This window comes from Pelodiscus sinensis, chromosome 18 (assembly GCF_049634645.1).
Source record: "Pelodiscus sinensis isolate JC-2024 chromosome 18, ASM4963464v1, whole genome shotgun sequence".
Taxonomy (NCBI): domain Eukaryota; kingdom Metazoa; phylum Chordata; order Testudines; family Trionychidae; genus Pelodiscus; species Pelodiscus sinensis.
Window position 1 is genome coordinate 20,565,988 of NC_134728.1, and position 19,644 is coordinate 20,585,631.

General features: G+C 39.6%; 1 protein-coding gene across 2 annotated transcripts in view; it reads right to left on the minus strand.

The window, feature by feature from the left end:
• Positions 1-8,225: 8,225 nt before the first annotated feature.
• CSE1L (chromosome segregation 1 like) overlaps positions 8,226-19,644 on the minus strand; it is a 41,094-nt gene continuing 29,675 nt past the window's right edge. For both annotated transcript variants that reach the window (XM_075901235.1, XM_014578146.3), the window contains exons 17-25: positions 18,942-19,039; positions 18,044-18,194; positions 15,941-16,149; positions 13,636-13,733; positions 13,357-13,442; positions 12,136-12,217; positions 11,107-11,253; positions 10,154-10,385; positions 8,226-8,763 (exon numbers count right to left, since the gene is read on the minus strand). In XM_075901235.1, coding sequence (XP_075757350.1) covers positions 8,674-8,763; positions 10,154-10,385; positions 11,107-11,253; positions 12,136-12,217; positions 13,357-13,442; positions 13,636-13,733; positions 15,941-16,149; positions 18,044-18,194; positions 18,942-19,039 — 1,193 coding nt within the window. In that variant the 3' untranslated portion in view covers positions 8,226-8,673. The remainder of the gene's footprint in view (positions 8,764-10,153; positions 10,386-11,106; positions 11,254-12,135; positions 12,218-13,356; positions 13,443-13,635; positions 13,734-15,940; positions 16,150-18,043; positions 18,195-18,941; positions 19,040-19,644) is intronic.

Genomic DNA, 19,644 nt, shown 5'->3' on the forward strand with positions numbered 1-19,644 from the left:
CAAAGAACCATCACTAATTTAAACTTAGTTGCATTTTCTGTGCTTGCCACAATATTTAAATTGTACCAACTTGACTCTGAAATTAGAACTTGAAGTAAATGTTCTTATTAAATATTGGTACTCTGACAGAAAAAATGATGTATGGGTATACAGGCAGTCCCTGAGTTAGGTACAAGATAGGGACTGTAGGTTTGTTCTTAAGTTGAATCTGTATGTAAGTCGGAACTGGCCTCCAGATTCAGCCGCTGCTGAAACTGATCAGTTTCAACAGCAGCTGAATCTGGACGCCAGTTCTGACTTACATACAGATTCAACTTAAGAACCCCAGGCATCCCCAAGTCAGCTGCTGCTGAAACTGATCAGCAGCTGATTCCAGGAAGCCCCGGAGCAGGGGCTTCCTGTAGTCAGCCACTGGTCAGTTTCAGCAGCGGCTGACTTGGGGACGCCTGGGGCAGAGCAGCTGGGGTGCTGCCGGGTTGGTCCAGTAGCGCCAAGGAGTGGTGCTGCGGGACCAACCGGCAGCGCCCCACCTGCTCTACCACAGGCCCGGGGCTTTGCTCCACGTCTCCCTGGTCTGCTGGGGGGGGGGGGGGAGCGCCACTAGCTGCGTCCCCCCCCCCCAGCAGACCAGGGACACGGGGAGCAAAGCCGCAGAGGCGCAGGACCCCTCGCCTCCCCGGCTTTGCTCCAGGTGTCCCTGGTCTGCTGGAGATGGTCCCCAGCAGACCAGAGGCACCGGGAGCAAAGCGACAGCGGCGGCGGAGTCCCGCGCCTCTGAGGCTTTGCCAGAGCAAAGCCTCAGAGGTGTGGGACCCCTCCGCCTCCCCGCTTTGCTCCGGGTGTCCCTGGTCTGTTGGAGACGGTCCCCAGCAGACCAGAGGCACTGGGAGCAAAGCGGAACAGAACTGTCTGAAAGTTTACATTTCTGGATAGCACAGCAAGAGTTTAAAACCTTTCATAATCTTGTCTTCCTTCCAAAAATAGCTACTAATGCTGCGTTCCAAAAGGAAGGCAGAAAAAAAAAAAAACAGCCGCATTATCCATCTGACCAATTGTACAGAGTTGTACTAGAAGCTTTTCTTCCTAAGCCACAGTAAAATTCAAATGTATAATCAGAATGCTGCATAGAATTTAATCATCACTGCCAAATGTTGTTATGCATAATCACTAATACCTCAAGGAGGCTAAGCTTTCCTGAATCTGTAAGTCTTTTGGGGGTGATTAAACAGCAGCAAACTGCAGATTTTTATAATAAAAACAAAGGCAACATGGTAGCAAAATTATGGTGTGATTCAAAAAAAATAAATCTTAAAATAATCCTTACATAGCATTTTCTAGAAAGAAAAATGCTAGCTAGATCAGGTCAATCTGTTTTACCACAGAAAGTGTTGTGAGGAGTTGTCTATTTAGAAATAATTTACTCTTTTTTAATACAAGTAAAAAGATGCATTCAGATGTTAAAATGCACCCTTTAAGGCCCAGTAACACTTTAATTCTTTACTAAACTAAACTTAGTTATTTTTGCCTTTTTTTGCTGATAAACTGAAAAAACCCTTGCAGGCAGTCCGCATTATTCAACCATGTGTAAATATCTGCATTATAAAGTGTAAAGGATTGAATTTAGGCATAAATAATGCAACTACAAGCCCTTTATCAAAAAAGGGATATATATATATATATATATATATATATAGCTTATAAAACTGGGTAATATTTGTAAGAACGCCTTCTAAATAAACCATAAGAATATATTGTGCAGCTATAAGTACAGTGGCAAGATGACCTTTAAAAGAGCATTTGCCAATATTCAAATAAGTAGACATCCATCTCAAGTTGTACTTAAACACCAGGTTCTATTTTGTCCTGATCGGTTGTATAGTAATTGTGTGGTGTTGAGATATCTTTGGATTGTTGCAGTTCAGCAATAGGTGAAGTTAAGAAGTTACCTACTTAGCAATTATGAGGCTTAAAGATGACCTACAAAAGAAAAAAAGGCAACAGTGTGGATTTTGGGGGAAATGGAAGGAACTGATTTATGATATAGGAGAGATGTCATTTTTTTTCTGATTACATTTTACATTAGAAATTCTAGAGCTCTTGCCAACATTGTTTTTCCCTAAAGGGGTATTAGCATCTGTAGTAATAACATGAAACAAACTCAGTGGGGAAAAGATGCATAGCTAGTTTACAAAAAATGAGTCAAGTTTTAAACAAACTGCTATGTAATTTGAAAATCTGAGATAACCCTAACACATCCACCTTTTCAATAGAGGGCTAAAATAGTTCCTACTCCTCAAGTAAATACAAGATTATATTCCAAAAAAAAGAAAGAAAGCAGAAACAGTTCTTTATAAGATTCCTGTTAGGAAAAATAAGGCACAAATTCATTGTTAATTTCATTTGCAGGTCACTGAAGTAGTTAATTGCTTATAAAGTACTTTGATGCCCTTGCAAAACGGTATTAAGGAAAAACAGTACTAGAATCCAATACAATATTTACAGGTAGATCATGAAGCAATCATTTGGAATTTACAATATGCTTATAATTTTATCATGCAGCCATTTATTTTCATATTTGCTTCAAAGTAGTCTAATACTGATGTCACAAACTCAGATTGCACAATTCATCTTATGGTATTTGAATAATTTACACCAGACAGTTAAACATGAACAAACTGTGCTGGCAACACTTATTTTGCTTTTGTTTTGTTTTTTTGTCATATTAGTAGCTTCTAATAACATTTCATCTTACTTACGTCACTTCATCTTCCACTGTTGTGCATCATTACTTTGAAAACATGCAGTAGCTTAGGTGTTATAAGGTCCAATCGTGTACTCAAGACAAGTGGTGCAGTAGTTGAGGCTCTCACTAACTTCAGATTATTTATGTAGTGATTGTCACGGAAAGGCCCTCACACCTTTGAGATAATCTGTGACTGCGTTAGCTGTCCGCTAAAAGGAGGAATCTAGACTGTCTTGGATTTTCACTATGTACTATTCAGTGGTTTCCATTATAGATAGAGATTGCACCTCTCTAAACCAGGATTCTGGGCTTTCTGGTCCAACTGGACCATGAATGTTCCTGGACCAGAGAGCCCTGACAACTGGGATCCTAATCTGGGTGGTGGCAGTGGGGCTGGCAGTCTGACTGTGGGGCCAGTGGCTGGCAGCCCTGCAGGACTGAGAGGCCAGCATTGACTTCCCTGGTCCGGCAAACTCCCTTGTTTGGGACCAGTCAAATCCCAAAGATATTAGACCAGGGAAGTCCAACCTGTAGTATGTGTCAGAAACATCTGCCCTCATAGTATACACTAGTTCTGACTTCTTGTAAGTCACAAGGAATTTTAATTTAATGCAAGTTTTTAAAAAAAAGGGGGGGGGAGTTCTCTTGTTGCATAATTGTACTACAGTAAACTTCCGATAATCTGACACCTTTAGGACCCCGGGGGTGCCGGATTATCAGATATGCCGGACTATCAGAAGGGGGGGCTATGAGGGGTCTGAGGTGGGGGGATCCCACACCAGACCCCTCATAGCCCCCCCTTCCGATAGTCTGGCTCTGCCCCAAGCAGAATCGGGGACGCCTGCAGCAGAGCAGCTGGGGTGCTGCTGGGTTGGTCCAGTAGCACCGCCGCTTGGTGCTGCGAGACCAACCCGGCAGCACCCCAGCTGCTTTTGGGGACACCTGGGACAGAGCAGTTGGGGTGCTGCCGGGTTGATCCACTAGCACCAGTCCTCGGCGCTGCGAGACCAACCCGGCAGCACCCCAGCTGCTCTGCCCTAGGCGTCCTTGAATCAGCTGCTGCTGAAAGTGACCAGCGGCTGACTCCAGCTCTGCCCCAGGCTTCCCCGAGTCAGCCGCTGGTCAGTTTCAGCAGTGGCTGAATGGGGCACCTGAGGCAGAGCAGCTGGGGTGCTGCTGTGCTGGTCCCGTAGCGCAGCCCCCCAGCGCTGTGGGACCAACCCGGCAGCACTCCGGCTGCTCTGCTCCAGGCGCCCCCAAGAGCAGCTGGGGTACTGCCGGGTTGGTCCCGCAGCCCCAGGAGTAGCGCTACTGGTCCAACCCAGCAGCACCCCAGCTGCTTTGCCCCCGGCTTCCCCGATTCAGCTGCTGGTCAGTTTCAGCAGCGGCTGAATCGGGGAAGCTCCAATTGTCCGGCTGCCCTGAGCACTTCCGGGTTCCTGATGGTGCCGGACCATCAGGAGTGCTGGAGCATTGGATGCCAGACTAATGGAGTTTTACTGTACAGAATTTTTCAAAGAGATCCTGCTCTCTCCCCATTACAAATGTCAGTTCTGGGACATCTCGTTTGAGGGTGGACCTGTGGGATTATATCACAAGACTGAAATCTGAGCAATTGACAAGATTAACACCTAGTTAAGTCAATGTTCTGACATACACGAAAGAAAAAAAACCTTATGATTCTGCCTGCCTTCACCTGAGGTCTGAGAAAGCACAGATTCTTGTTTCCTGGTTGTCCTCATCCAAAGACTCTAGCAGCCATTTTGCAGGTTAAAAACAAGTTGAGCAATGTTTGAAGAGAGCAAGTCAGGATTTTTTTTATACATTATAAAAAAAATAATCTTCTTGCAATAATGAAAGATGACTTGCAAGATGTTAACTTAGTTTAAAACATTTTGCCATAGAAGGTGCTCCTGTAACCTGAGATTGTAAAAATCTTTGAAGCAAGAAACATGTCTGGCTACTTTGTAAAACACCCCGCAAGTTAGTTATTTTAAGGTTATTGTCTCAAACAGTCAGTCATTTTCAATCTGTGGTCCATGGACTCCTGGGGGTCCACAGACTATGTCTAAGGGATGTACAAAAGGTTGTCATTGCCACAGAGCAGCAGTTTTCAACTTGTGTGCTGCAGATGCCTGGGGGTGTCTAAGATCTCCGAAGGGGAGGTCACATCTTCATTTGAAACTTTTTAGAGGTCTGCAATGGAAAGGTTGAAAACCACTATTCATGACCATTTTATCAGGACTTCGGGGGTACAGGCCAAGCGCAATAATTTCTGCGCAAGCTTAACTTCTTAGTTGAAGAATGACAGCCTCTCAAGTACATCGTTAGCTTGGTGAGCCAGCTCTAAGTTAAAAAAAACAACTTGCAAATTATGCTTCACTCACCTTATATTAGCACTGTGGCATAATTATATAAGATTACACTATGTATCAAAGACCCGCAAGTGCATATGATAAATGGACCTGGCTTTTGTCTGGCCATTGTTTAATTTCCAGGCTATAAAAAGGAAGCATAGGTTTTGTGATTAAAGGCAAGGAGGAGAAATAAAGAAACCTGGGTTCTATTCCAAGATGCATTACAGACTTACTGTTAGTCTTGGGCAGGTCACTTAATCTCTTTGTGCCTTAATTTCTGCAGGAAATATTTGGGGAAAGAGGGAGGAAATAGGAGAAGAGGGGGAAAAAGGGTCATGTATAATCTGTTCAATAAAATGATTTGAGACTTTTGGATGGAAGGTGCTATAGTAGTATTAGTATTAATACTTAAACCATAAACAATAAAACTGTCAGCAACACATTGTGGTTTTTAATGCAACTTAACTTTCCTAGGGTATACATTTTAGAAAAATATCCAATTTCTATTTTAAAATGGAAAATGATGGAAAATTTACCACTGCCATTGGTAAGTTGTTCCACTGGTTATTTTCATTGTTAACAATTTACACCTTATTCCAGTCTGAATTTGTCTGGCTTCAGTTTCCAACTAGTGGATCACATATCTTCCTCTGCTAGATTGAAGAACCCATTATTTAATATCTGTTCCATGTGTAGGTAAAATGTGTCTCAATATACAGCTGGTCCCCGACTTACGAACGAGTTACGTACCAAACACTAGGTCATAACTCAATCTGTTCGTAAGTCGGATTACATTCACTTATGTATGGCTGTGCTGTTTGTAAGTGCAGATTTTGTTCGTAACTCAGGTTCCAGCTGTATAGGAGGTTGGTTGTAAATACAAACAGTCGTAAGTCGATGCATTCGTAACTAAGGGAACCGGCTGTAAATAGATTGAGCTGTTTTAATCTGTCACTATAAGGCACGTTTTCCAATCCTCTAACAATACTCATGGCTCTTCTCTGAGCTCTCTCCAGTCATCAACATCCTTCTTGAATTATTGACGCCAGTGCCAAATACAAAGCTAAAATAATCTCTGTTCCATTCTTTGATTCCCATTTTTGCCTCCAAGAATTGCATTAGTTCTTTCAGCTTTGGTCTCATAAAAAAGGGAAAAAATTACCAAACAAATAACCAGACAATTTAAGCAACTCCTCAAAAATAAAATAAAATAAAATAAAATAAAAAGCCATCCCCATATGCAATACTCCTGCTGGGAAGCTGAATGAAGACACCCCACTTGACACCTGGTAGTCACATCATGTATGTATCACTAGCACTTAGATGGATGCAACACAAGAACTTGAGTAGAACAGTATCCAGTTGGTGACATACACATGAACCTAATTTGTTGGGGAAAGTCAACAAAGTTTCTATAAAGGAAAATCATGCCTCCCCAATCTATGGGAATTACTTGGGGCGGGGGGAAGAGAGGGCAACAAGCATGTGGACAAGGGGAACCCAGTGGATATAATGTGTTTAGATTTCCAGAAAGCCTTTGACAAGACTCTTAAAGTCAGCTGTCATGGGATAAGAGGGAAAGTCTTCTTATGGATTCATAACTGGTTAAAAGATAGGAAACAAAGAGTAGGCTTAGAAGAGAGACATTAAGGGGGATATAATAGAAATAATTTATAAATTCATGACTGGTGTGGAGAAAGTAAAGAAGAAAGCATTATTACTCCTAAAACAAGAACTAGGGGTCATCAAGTGAATTAATAGGCAGAAGGTTTAAAACAAACAAAAGGAAGTATTTCTTCATATAATGAACAGTCAACCTGTGGAACTCCTAGCTAAAGGTTGTTGTGAAGTCCAAGACTATAACATGGTTTGAAAAAAGCTAGATAAATTCATGGATTGGTCCATCAATGGCAATTAGCCAGGATGGGCAGGGATGGTGTCTCTAGCCTCTGTTTGCCAGAACCTGGGAATGGGTGACATTTGATGACTACCTGTTTGTTCATTCCCTCTGAGGCATCTGGCATTGAGTACTGTCAAAGGACAGGCTGCTGGGCAAGATGGACCTTTGGTCTGACCCAGTATAACTATGCTTATGACAATATCCAATACCAGATAATTCAAGAGGTAGAAACATGAATGTATGAAGTAGGCAGGTTTAATCCTATACAGAAGAGAAGTAAACTCTTGTCAGAGACTGGCGTATGACCTCAAAGCATGAGGATTTATCTTATTCAAGTATTAAAAAACAAAAAAAGTTACATATTTCTTCAGCAATTTAACTAGCCATTGTCGACCCTTTAGGAGAAATTTTGCTTCCATTAATTCGCCAGCAAGCGTAAAAGCCACTGAATTTTTTTTTTCTCCTTAAAAGTTTTATTTCCTCCCACTCTCTGCCCCAAGACCTTGTTAAAAGCTCCAGGGTGTTCTCTCTGGTTCCTTTTTACAGGAGTTCCCTGATCCCACTCATTCAAAGCCAGTTTTATTTGTCTCACTGTGCTATTAGTGTTCTATGGACCTGATTTGCACAAGTTAAGATAGCAAATTGGTCATTTGAGAATACAAATGAGCAGTGCATTTAACTGTACATTTGCATGCACAATCATGTGTGTCAAAGTTACGCATGGACTGAGATGCACCTAAAATTACCTGCCCCCTCAAATTTCAGTTTCTTCAGAATAAATTTTAAGGGATGGGAAAAAACACTTGAATCAAGTGCAAAAGAATGGTTTTATATTATGGCAATTATAGTACAATGCATCAGTAAAAACCACATTTAAAAGAAAAGAATCTACTAGTATTATTTAAAATTTTAATAGGATGTTTTTGTTATGCTTTTACTACATTATTATTTACTGCCCAAAAATAAGGGATGCTTTGTGAGCACCATTACTGCTTCCTACTTCAATTTTTATTAAAAAAGCAATACCTGGATTTGAATTTTCCTCCAAATACATTTTTAGTTTTGTTGTAAAGGGTGCTAAAGTGCTGAGAATTAGAAACACCAAAATACAAACAAACCAACAAACAACCCCTCAAAACTTTTAAGTCCCACTATTATTTTCTATACTACATTTTAAGATTTGTTTTCTGATGACTACAGATTAATTTACAACAGTAAGTGCACGTTTTAGACATTTTAAACAAGTGTTTCTTATTTATTCACAATTTAGATAGTTTAAAGAAAGACACAAAAGAAATACAAATGACAACATCAAAATGAAAAGGAGTTTTAGTGACAGAAAGTGAGTTTCAATAGCCAGTACTCTCCATCCATTTCAAAGTATTATCCAAACACTGCAGATGCAGAACTCAAATCACCATGTAAACTGATGTTAATGTTCTTTCTGAAATTAAACTGGAAATGGAAGTTAGCTGCCTCTTTATTTACGATCACATGAATCACCCAATTTTCTGTTTCTGCTTAAAGCAACATTTAATATCTTTTACAAAATGGATTCTGCGATACATTCTGAAGTAGCAACTTCATTTTGTCTGAGCTCTGCTTAAAAGAAAGCAAGTGTCAACTTTCTTTTTAAATAAACAGCTTTCAATTCTGCTTGTCAAACATGCAATTCAGAGCAGTGTTACACTTGCGGCTTGGAGGTATCCTTGGAGATACTGCAAGGCTTCTGCATTCAGACTAGTACTCAGCATTGATGGGACCTTAAACATAATAAGATAAAAGCATTAATGTGTGTATGTGTTAAACAACACTGTATTTCAGGATTGTGTCAGTATGAGGGTATAAGGAAAGGAGCTAACTGAATTCCTGATACAAGCAGTTTTGCAGTGCCAGTGCATTTTCTGCAACAGATATGCCAGTGTCTGCCAGCACCAGAAATTAGTATTAGAGATCTTAATTTTCTGCATTTTTTTACAATACACCACCTTGAAATTGAAATTAACAAGGACAATTTCACTTATATTGTCATATTACCAGTTTGGGTAGAATGTGAAAAATGAAAACAAACTAGGGATGTTAAATTTAGATTAATCAACTAATCCAATAGTCAATGCAATTTGCACCAACTATTCGATTAATCTGTAAGGGAGCCTTGCCTTTGAAGTGTCTTCAAAGGCAAACATGATGCGGGGAGCACTGGGCCAGCACTGATGGAGTCCCCCACTGGTCCCCAGCGCCCTGTGGCATTTCAAAGCTGCTGCTCTGAAGTCTCCTCACCGCACTGCCCCCCCCCTTGCTACCCTTTTCTGACAGAGGGAGCAAGTGGGAGGGAAAGGGGAGAAAATAGTCAACCAGTGTATCGACTATCTTTTGCTTATCAGATAGTTGACTAATCTTTCACATCCTAACACAAACCAAGTACAAAAGCAGATGTCTTATTACAGTAGGCTGTCCCCTGATATCTCTGCTCCTCAGAATCTTGAAGACTTCTAAGAGTTATGAAAACATTATATGGTTTAAGGTATTTTTTAACTGCACCCTACAAATATGCCTAGGCATGTAACTATTCAGCATGACCAACAGTAACATAGCTGAAGCTATTGATTTGGAGCTTTGACATTCAATTCAACTCAATGGCACTGGATGTTTTACCAGTCCAGGCACCATCTTCCCCATAAGACTAATAAATGCATTAGAATCTAATTCAGAACAAGTCCCCCACCCCAAATCCACCCTGTTCCCTAGGGGAGGAGATAGGTTAACCTAAGAGGTACAAACATTTTACACCCTTCCCAGAATCAAAACAGAACGATTTGGACCTTCAAGGCATGTCTACACTGGGGAGTTATTTTGAAATAAGGTGAGCTTCCAAACTATCAAGCCTGTAATTCGAAATAACTCCTGCTTGTGAAAAGGAATAAGCTTATTGTTAAATAGTTATTTTGGGAGTTGCTATTTCGAAATAACCTGGTAGTGTAGACACAGCATCATTAGTCTAGCAAAGCATATATTATAGAAAAATATTTCAGTTAAGCACTAAACATCCACTCTGTTTTGCTGTCTAGAAAAGTAACTTGAACATAAGAAACTGGTCATCAAAAGGGTATCTTTTCTCTGTAGAAATGGAGATTAACATTAACTGTCACCTACCCTGCCTGGACATGCAGTAGATAATTTGTGAAGAGATTGTGCCAGATGGATTTTAGGATTGTTCACCATTTGACCCACAGGATCATGCTCTTTTTTCCCAGCAAAGGCAAGCTGAGAGAATGCAGTCTGGTATCCTGGGGTATCTTCTATATCAATGAAGTGTTCTTCATCAGGGATAGTATCATCTTCAGGCAGTTCAAAGAGACCAATTAGAGCCTGCAGTAAAGGAGTCCTACCACAAGACAAAGGAGGATAAAACCAAAATATAAATAAATACATTGTCAGCATGAATTGATTTTAAAATACTGAAAATTCAAATACATCTGACCCACAATGATTACTAATAAAGGGCCAACTGTTAATAGACTATGTCCTGATCTGGGCCAATATGGGATTTGAAGGTATAATGAATGTGCACAAAAATTTATAGACACCACTTAGATATGCTTATTAAAAAAAGATGAAGAAAGTATTCATCTTTGATTGTCTCAAGTTCCCTTAAAATGTCCAAAGAAAGCAACTTTTTTAGATTACTCCATTCATGCAGTTTTAATTTTTTCTTAATATTCTAACTTTGAGATCCAATCATTTTTAAATATAACTTATGGTTGCTTGCCATTTGGACAATGGATCTTCTATGAGGCTAAATGGCAAACAGGAATTTTAGTCTAAAGTTATGTATAGGCTCAACTATGCTGCCATTCTGAAGGCCAGAAAGTCAAAACCTGGCTTGATTTTCATAAGTAATGCAGAAGTAAAGGAAAATAATTTCTCTCAAGCAGGGTCCCAGAAGACCTGTCTTATTTGTTAGTTTCAAAACAATACTGACATCTGCACAAAGATCACAAAAGCATATATTTTTTAAAAAGGAATGTATCATCTGATTAGTTCAACTGCATTAGCAACAATTAGTATCTTCACCAACAAACCTTCAGAAGCTGTTCTGCACTTACCACAATTTTGTGTATTCGGTGTCCATCATGGGAGGGCACTCAGTTAGTATTTTAGTAATACCAACAGCACAGATTTTCTTCTCTACCTGTCCAGATACTTTTTGTATTTCAGGAATTATTATTTTCTCCAAAACCATTCCAAACATCCTATTGTGATATTGTAAACAGAAAAATAAGTGTAATTAAAAATGAGCTGGGGAAAAGCTCACCAAAATAAGGACATACTAAAAATGTATATGTAATCTTCAGGGAGTGATCTTTAAAAAGTGCAATGTTATCCTATCATGGTAGCGACTTGGAATGGATTCACTCAAAAATTCAAACTGAATCAAGATTAATTTCCTAATGGGAATAGAACCAATCTTCACAATTCCCCAAGGTCATCAGTGAAGTGATCTAACGATCACACAGAAATTGCATGGAAAAGTTGGTTTGACATCCTCGGAATAAAAGACAGCCTAGACTGGTTCTCAACATATTTACTGTTGGCCACATCCAATACTACCTCTATAATGCTGAGGATGCCACATGGTAAGGAATCTGTGCTGACTGGGCTGCTGGAGAGGCTATAAAACCCACCCAGATGTAGAGAGAACAAATATAGCAACAAGAGGCATCAGAGAACCATACAAAAATGATGAATCTAGCATGACAGAGCATTCTCACAGAGGAACCAAGCTAAAAATTCTGTGTAGGCAGCACACACTTCCCATGGATGGAGCTGAAACTGGGAATACCTCTTGTCCCCTTTCTGGTGATACTCTTTGGCAGATACTTGGACAATCCAAATGATTCAGGAAGTAACCACAATCAACTAGTCTCAATAGAAGAAAGTATTAGTTCTACATGGAACCTTTGAAACGATGGCAGAAATCTCAGAGGATAAGCACTCTTCCAGAATAGTGGGGGAATAAAATGACTACTTAATTGAAGGGACAAGTACTTGTTTTCTGATTTTTAAACAGCAGACCAACAACTTCCCACATAAAAGTAATAACTATATAGAAGTATTAAATAAGAAATACTAACTTTGGCTGTATGCTGTCAAATATTTCTTGAAGTGCTAGTGCCCCATATTTAACACAGTACAAATTAATGAAGACTAGGAAACCTAATGAAAGAAAAGGGTCAGGTTAAAAACCCTCTAAAGAATATTTATACAATAGTATATATATGAGACTTCTCTGCACAAGCTTTAGAATGAGTAGCAGACTGTACCATTACTATGCAGACTGGCATAAAACATCACATCTCAAAAAGAGGCATTTTTAATAAGAGAAATGGTGATCAAAAGAATATAAATGTTTTAGTTATGGGAACTAGATTAATTCCAGTTATCACAATTTTTTTTGAAACATTATGCACAGGATACAATTTTAGACATCTAAAAATAAATTAAAGTTTGATTTTCTCATACAATGTGTTAAAGCACTGGCCATAATTAAATAAACTAAATTACAGAAATTGGAACATTACAACTGTCTACAACTCTTTTCTATGTAGCTGTTAGGAGAATCACTTAATTTCAGTTTGACGTAGGCTGTTATAATAATCATATTCTCATACCTGCCAGTTAAAGACACTCATTTAACTATAAGACTCAATATTTATTGGCCTACCATATGATTTACATTTTGTAGTGACTAGCATCTGTAAATTATGATGTAAATCACCAAAGCACACTTCAAATTTTAATCATTTGCCACACATTTTGCTTCTGTAATGCAAAACCTTATCAATGACTAAAGCTGACTAACAGCATAATATCTTCCCAAATGCATGAAATATGAGAGTCCGATGTGCTGATCTGTTGATTTAGCTAATATATAAGCACATCAGGTCTCTGTTAAGGTTCTGTAATGAAGCCGGGGTATATATTGCCTTTCGGTATCAACTAGAGATGAAAATTAAAGTCTTACTGAGTGTTTAAAATCACGGTAGTGATTTCAGCAACATGAAGATGGAAAAGAATGCAGAAGTCTTTCCTTTTAACTTATTTCCATTATTTTTAGGTTTAGGATAGATGTGGTATGTCCTGCTTCAAGCTTAACTGCTTCAAGATGCAGTTTTTGTTTGCTAATGAAAATAAATTGGTATAAATCACAGAAGTCAGAGATGCAAAAGACCTGCTAGCAGTCATCCTTTTTGGTCACTAGGATTCTTTCCCAAGGTAAGATCATCTAGTCATTTTTGTATTCTAAGTTATGGGGCTTTCTGTGTATCAGAATTCATATATGGCACAGAACTTACTTTTGATAAACTTTGTTGTTTTGGAATTTTGAAGTCTTTGGAACAGTAGAATGAAGATTTGCTTCCTGTACTGGTCAACTGATTCTCTAGAAACATAAAACAATTATTCAAATTACAACTGCATATTACTAATGTAGTTTTATATAAAAATGCATAAGAAAGTTTAACTTGAAATTCTGACATTTGACTGAATTTAGCAATGATATCTTTCAAAGTATATAAACATGTTTGGTCCTCAGTCATTAAACTTGAATCTAGTTCACGTATTGTTATACTTACGGAGGCATATGCTCTATAATACTGTTGAGAAGATAGAATCCTTGATGGTCATTAGCTTTAGAGGCAATCAGCTTCTGGAATACACCTAATAATCCAGGCTGTAAGCAAACAAATAAAATAAAGCATTTTTCTTGATGTGACCCTTAGCAGGTATGATCAGAACTAGAAAAAGTCATGCACCTGTTTTCCTATAAAAAAAAAAGAGTATCAAGGAGAATCTAATAAATCTAAGAAAATTTCATTTTTACAGTTAGGGACAAAATATTTAGTAAAATAATATGTATGTACACTTATTTCCAAGCGTTAGGACTAACTTTGAAAACTACTTGAATGCCAAAGCTAATTCAGAAACAGCTGTCAGTATCTACTCAGGCCTGACATTGAGACTGGGTGGTGATGGATGGCAGGACATACAGCTCTACTGCTGGAAGTTACAGGCGAAGCATGAAGCACATATTTGTTCCTCACCTAAGTTCCCTGTAAGTTGTGTGCCTGTGCAGCTATTTTCTGAGCCCGTCTCAAAGATTCATAGCTTCTACACAGGCAGGAGGCTCAGATGACTGGTGGGAAGAAGAGGGGGCAGGGTGTGTCTATGCAGCAGCTGCTAAATGGAGCTAGCAGCCTGCTTGAACTGAGGAGCTCCCAGAGCAGATAAGCAAGATAAAGAAGGAACAAGTGGCTGCGGGAAGGAGTGGAGGGGAGATAATTCACTGGCTTGGGGGAGGGGAGTTTGGAGAGTCCTGTGTGTGAGGAGAGAGAAGTAGAAAACCCAGCAGTCTCCTCAAGCCTCCTGGGCTGGGAAGGAGGTAAGAGACTGACTGCATGGGATAGGTGGGAGAAAGAGGGGATGGGTGGGTGCTGGCATCGCTGCAGTGAGGTGGAGGCAGGGGGCAGTTTGTTTGGGGTATCCTCCTGACTCACTTGCTACAGTCCTCTCTGTCTGGGTTGGAGGGGAAAGCAGGTTACATGGAGTGGGCATGTGTGCCAGGACATTTGCATGATTACCTTTCCAACAAAGTTTACATAGGTGTTAATGGCTTAAGGCAAGAAAGAAAAAGATTCTTTTAACAGAGGTTTTTTTTAGTGTTATGGATATCTAAAACTCTGATCTTAATGATTTTTTTAAAATTCTGTGTTACTAATTTATACATGGTATATTGTATTGCATTAAGGCCAGATCTTTGCTATGTGGTAAATCTTTGCTATTTTTTCTGGCTCTTATGAATCAGACATAGCAAGCACTAAGCGTAATGTTTGTTTTTTTGTAGGATGAAACCTTATTTGCAAGCTCTTTGAAACACGTATCTGTCTACAAACCCTAAAGCCATGTGTTTATTTGTTCTGGGGGAGTCTACTCTTTGAGTTGGTGACACACAAAAGGTGAAAGTTTCAAACCAGGAGAACCTTTGTCTGTTTTTACATCACGGATCCTAAACATTCCCCAGAGAAACTGTATAAGCCTCAGTGAATGACTTTTACTCTCCTTCCCAGTGTTAGTGAATATTGTATTAGTCATGCTCTCCTGGCAAATACTATTTCTAGGTAACTCAGATTTGTTTAGCATCCTAAAGCTGAGCTATGTGTGGATACAATGCATTTTGGTGTGTTTAGTAGCTTGAGTTGTTAGAAAAAAAGTGATATGTGCTCCAAGAGTAATGGTTTTTTTAAATTTGATTTCATATTAAATATTGTAAGCATTGCTCCTTGTTAAATCTCTCTTGTTTTAATATATTTTCTTCCACACAAATGGACTGTTATTTTTTGTATATATGGAGGTTTTTTTGTATTGGTGGTGCACATCCACACACTATCTCAATACTGATGTTGCACATAAGAAATTTCAATCCGCCCAAGGCTAGAAAATGTTAGAGGTAACACTGTTCCTCACTATTCCAATGCTCTTTCTGGGAGAAATCTTTGTCCTTCTAGGTTCCAGAGCACTAATGAGAGGTACTAGATTCTCCTATTTCAGTAGAAGAACTAGGGAAACCTATTTGCATACTAAGAGCAGCAGGAACTGAGCACAGGAATTCTGCAACTACATCGGCTAGCTGTGTGAAGGAGTAGTTGCCATATATAAAGAAAAGCAGAACGAAGATGATCTGAGGTATATATTGAATTGTGTGCATTACTCTACGGTTTACTATACAATAAGTTTGAGTTTACAGAGTCTGAGTAAAAACTCTGCATTAATCTCGCTATCTACTGAATTTTGTTAAATTTTGGAAAGCGTCATTATCTCATATATCTTAAATAATATATTGAGTTCAGACATGAATGTTGTAATCAAATTACCCCAACTTACAATTTTGTCAGCAGCAGCACTTGCTATTGTATTAGCACCCTTCTCTAAGTATGCCTGGAGGAGTCTCACCAAAGGAGGAATATTTCCTGTTCTTTCCCACAGTATTGGCTGGAGGAGATGAGGAAACAATGCCATGTAGGATGATGGGATGTCATTTTTATGCATTTCCAATAGCAGAGACATGACTTGAAATACGTATGGAATAAACTCTGTAATGAGGGAGTAGAAAATGACATTTGCATACGGTTAAAAGAGTCATTATCAATTAAAAATAATTCAGATAAAAATGCTTTTGTATTAAACCTACAGGTTTAACCTCCCTGGTCCAGGATATGACTGGTCCTGAATGAGGGGATTTGCCAGAACAAGAGAGGTCTTTCCCCTCATGGCCTATGGTGAATGCTGCCCCCCAGCTTGTACTCCAGTCTGGCCCCACTGCTGCCTGGCCTCTGGGGCCAAAACTCACTGCTATGCTGCCCTCCTCAACCCGCAATGGGGCTCCCAGCTGAGTCGCTGGTTCCCCCCTTGCTGCGCCCTTGCCCCGTGGTGAGACCTCACTATACCTGGGCTCTGTGGTCCAGGAACATCTGTGGTCCTCCTGGACCATGGATGTTACTGGACCAGAGAGTCCCGGATAAGGGAGGTACAACCTGTACTATTATTACAAGTAACATTAGGATCCCTGTAAAATTGAAACCCAGTAAAAAAGAGCTTTTTGCACCCATGTTTACTTATTAGGGCCCTACCAAATTCATGATCTTGAAAAAGCATTAGGGACCTTTACATCTCCCCCAGTGAAATCTGATCTCGTGTGTGCTTTTACCCTATACTTTACAGATTCACCAGGGAGACCAACATTTCTCAAATTGGGAGTCCTGATCCAAAAAGGAGGTGCTGGGGGTCAACCTTTTAGGCGAACCGTATTGACACCCTTACTTTTGCACTGCCTTAACAGCTGGGCAGCCAAAGAGTGGCAACTGCCAACTGAGGACCTTGCTTTCCAAGTAGCAGTGCAGAAGGAAGGATGGCAATATACTATGTCATCCTTACTTATGTGCTGCTGGGATCCTGGGCAGCATCGCCACTAGCAGAAGAGTAGCAGTACCGCAACCACACATACAATACCTTGCAATTCCCCCCCCCCCACAACTCCATTTTGGGTCAAGACCCCAACAATTACAACACTGATGTCTCAGATTTAAATAGCTTAAGTCATGAAATTCAAGATTTTAAAACTCCTATGAAGTTGACCAAAATGGACCGTGACCTTGTTAGTGCCCTACTTATTGGTTTACTTTTGCAAGTACATTTGTGTACAGCCAAATTCAATTTTCTCTATTTATGGATTTCTTAGAACAGAAAAGGAGAAAAATTAGAGAACATATAGATGTTATAAAGCTACAAATACTGACAAGTACCATTGGGAGTAAGAGCAGTAGATTACTTCATTTTTTAAAAAATTGGTTAAATTTTCAGTTGGCATGTCCTTCATGAACAAGGAGTTGTTGGAATACTGTATTTTATAAATAAATGTCATTGGACTATAGCTACATTACATAACTCAGAATTACTGAATTAACAAATATGTATAGCAAGTAACTGCACAGTGAATCATAGGGTACGTCCAGACTATATGCCTCCGTCGACGGAGGCATGTAGATTAGCCAGATCGGCAGAGGGAAATGAAGCCGCGATTAAAATAATCACGGCTTCATTTAAATTTAAATGGCTGCCCCGCTCTGCTGATCAGCTGTTTGTCGGCAGATCGGGGCAGTCTGGACGGTCCCCTGTCGACAGAAAACCCTTTTGTCGACCGCCCCGTTATGCCTCGTGGGATGAGGCATAACGGGGCGGTCGACAAAAGGGTTTTCTGTCGACAGGGGACCGTCCAGACTGCCCCGATCTGCCGACAAACAGCTGATCAGCAGAGCGGGGCAGCCATTTAAATTTAAATGAAGCCGTGATTATTTTAATCGCGGCTTCATTTCCCTCTGCCGATCTGGCTAATCTACATGCCTCCGTCGACGGAGGCATGTAGTCTGGACGTACCCATATATATTACAACACAGGAAGAGAACATAACTACTTATTGCTTTTAGTCACCTTGCACATCATTCTGTAGTATCTCGGTAAACACCATAAACAAAGCCTCTTCAAAGCTTCCAACAGCAGCAGGGTTTGCTTTGCAAGTTATCCTTATCGACAAGCATATTGATTCAAACATGTAATGGTTAAAGTGAGGTTTGCTTGGGTTCTAAAAACAAGTTATGAATAATAAAAAAAAAAATCAACTCCGACTTTGAGAAGTCACTTATTTAATACAACGTAACTTAAGCAATGTAAGCATCAAACAATCTACTTTTAAACAAAAAGTAAGAGCCTTATGCTATTTTTTCTAAAGACCAATAATTCTATAGACACTGAAGGATAAAACAGCAAGATATTTTTATATCAATTTTGAAGTTTGTTTTCATAACTAAACAAAAAAATACAAATGCCCATTATTCCTAATTAACTTAAAAGAAAGTCTATATTTGGCTGATTTCGTTGGCAGTTGAAGGTGGTCTGAAGTCTTCACAGGATTCTCTATATACAAGTACAGAAATCCAACTTAATCGTTAACAGATTTTTTTCAGTTCAAGAAATTCAAATGCATCAAGAGCTGGAGTTAATTTCTTCTTTTATGTGTAACAGTTACAGCCTCCATATTTCATTTGTTTATGTGACAAATCCAGATTTACATACCAGCAGTGTGTCTATAAGGAGTGTATAAACAATTATTTTAGTACAAGCTTGTGTTATCTTATAATATTTCACAATTAGATATGAAGAACGAGTTCCTATCAGAAGTAAAAAAGGTGTTTTCATTACCCTAACAGGCAATGTTACCAAGATTTTAATAAAAAATAATTTTTTAAAGAAAAAACAATTTCTGCTTTAAAAAGGAGTAAAATTAGCTAACAGTGAAGTGAACATTCTGCTCAGATAGCCTTCTATTTACCTTACTAACAGCCAGTAGTTTCTGAGTAAGCTGAGTGATGAGAGAAGGGATGTATGGGATAATAGCATCCTGTAGCAGAGAAAAACTTCTCATGATAGCTGTAAATAAGTTGAGAGAGAATTTTACATGCATGAAGATGCACCAACTTTTCACTTACATGTATAAATCCTTGATTTTATTTGTATTATAGTAGAGCCTAGAGGACCCAGCTAAAATCAGAGACCATTGTGTTAGCTACTGTATTTACACTTAGTAAGAGAAAGACCTTGTCTTAAGAGTTTACAGCAGAGGCAGGTAAGATCTGGCCCCTCAAGCCACTCCAGCCCATGGCCTGCTCCTGCAGCACGGAGCAGCTCCATGCTGCTCAACACATCTAGCTGCTCTGTGCTGAGCCCAGTGGGTGTGTGGGAAGGCTGTGTGTGCAGCTCTCCTCCCTCACCTCCCTGCAGCACAGAGCCACATGGAACAGTCAGCCACTGTGGCTATGTTTACACTGACAGTTTTGCCAGCAGTGAGTATGCAAATGAGGTGCAGATTAGCATAGCACCATGCGACATTTGCATAATTTATGCACCTTTTTGCAGGGGGAAAGGTAGTATGATGGGTTTTTTGCGCAAAAACACATTGTGAAAAAATGGTGTGCCTCAATTATGCAAATGAGGCATGGAGATATGCTAATATGTGCCTCATTTGCATATTCAAG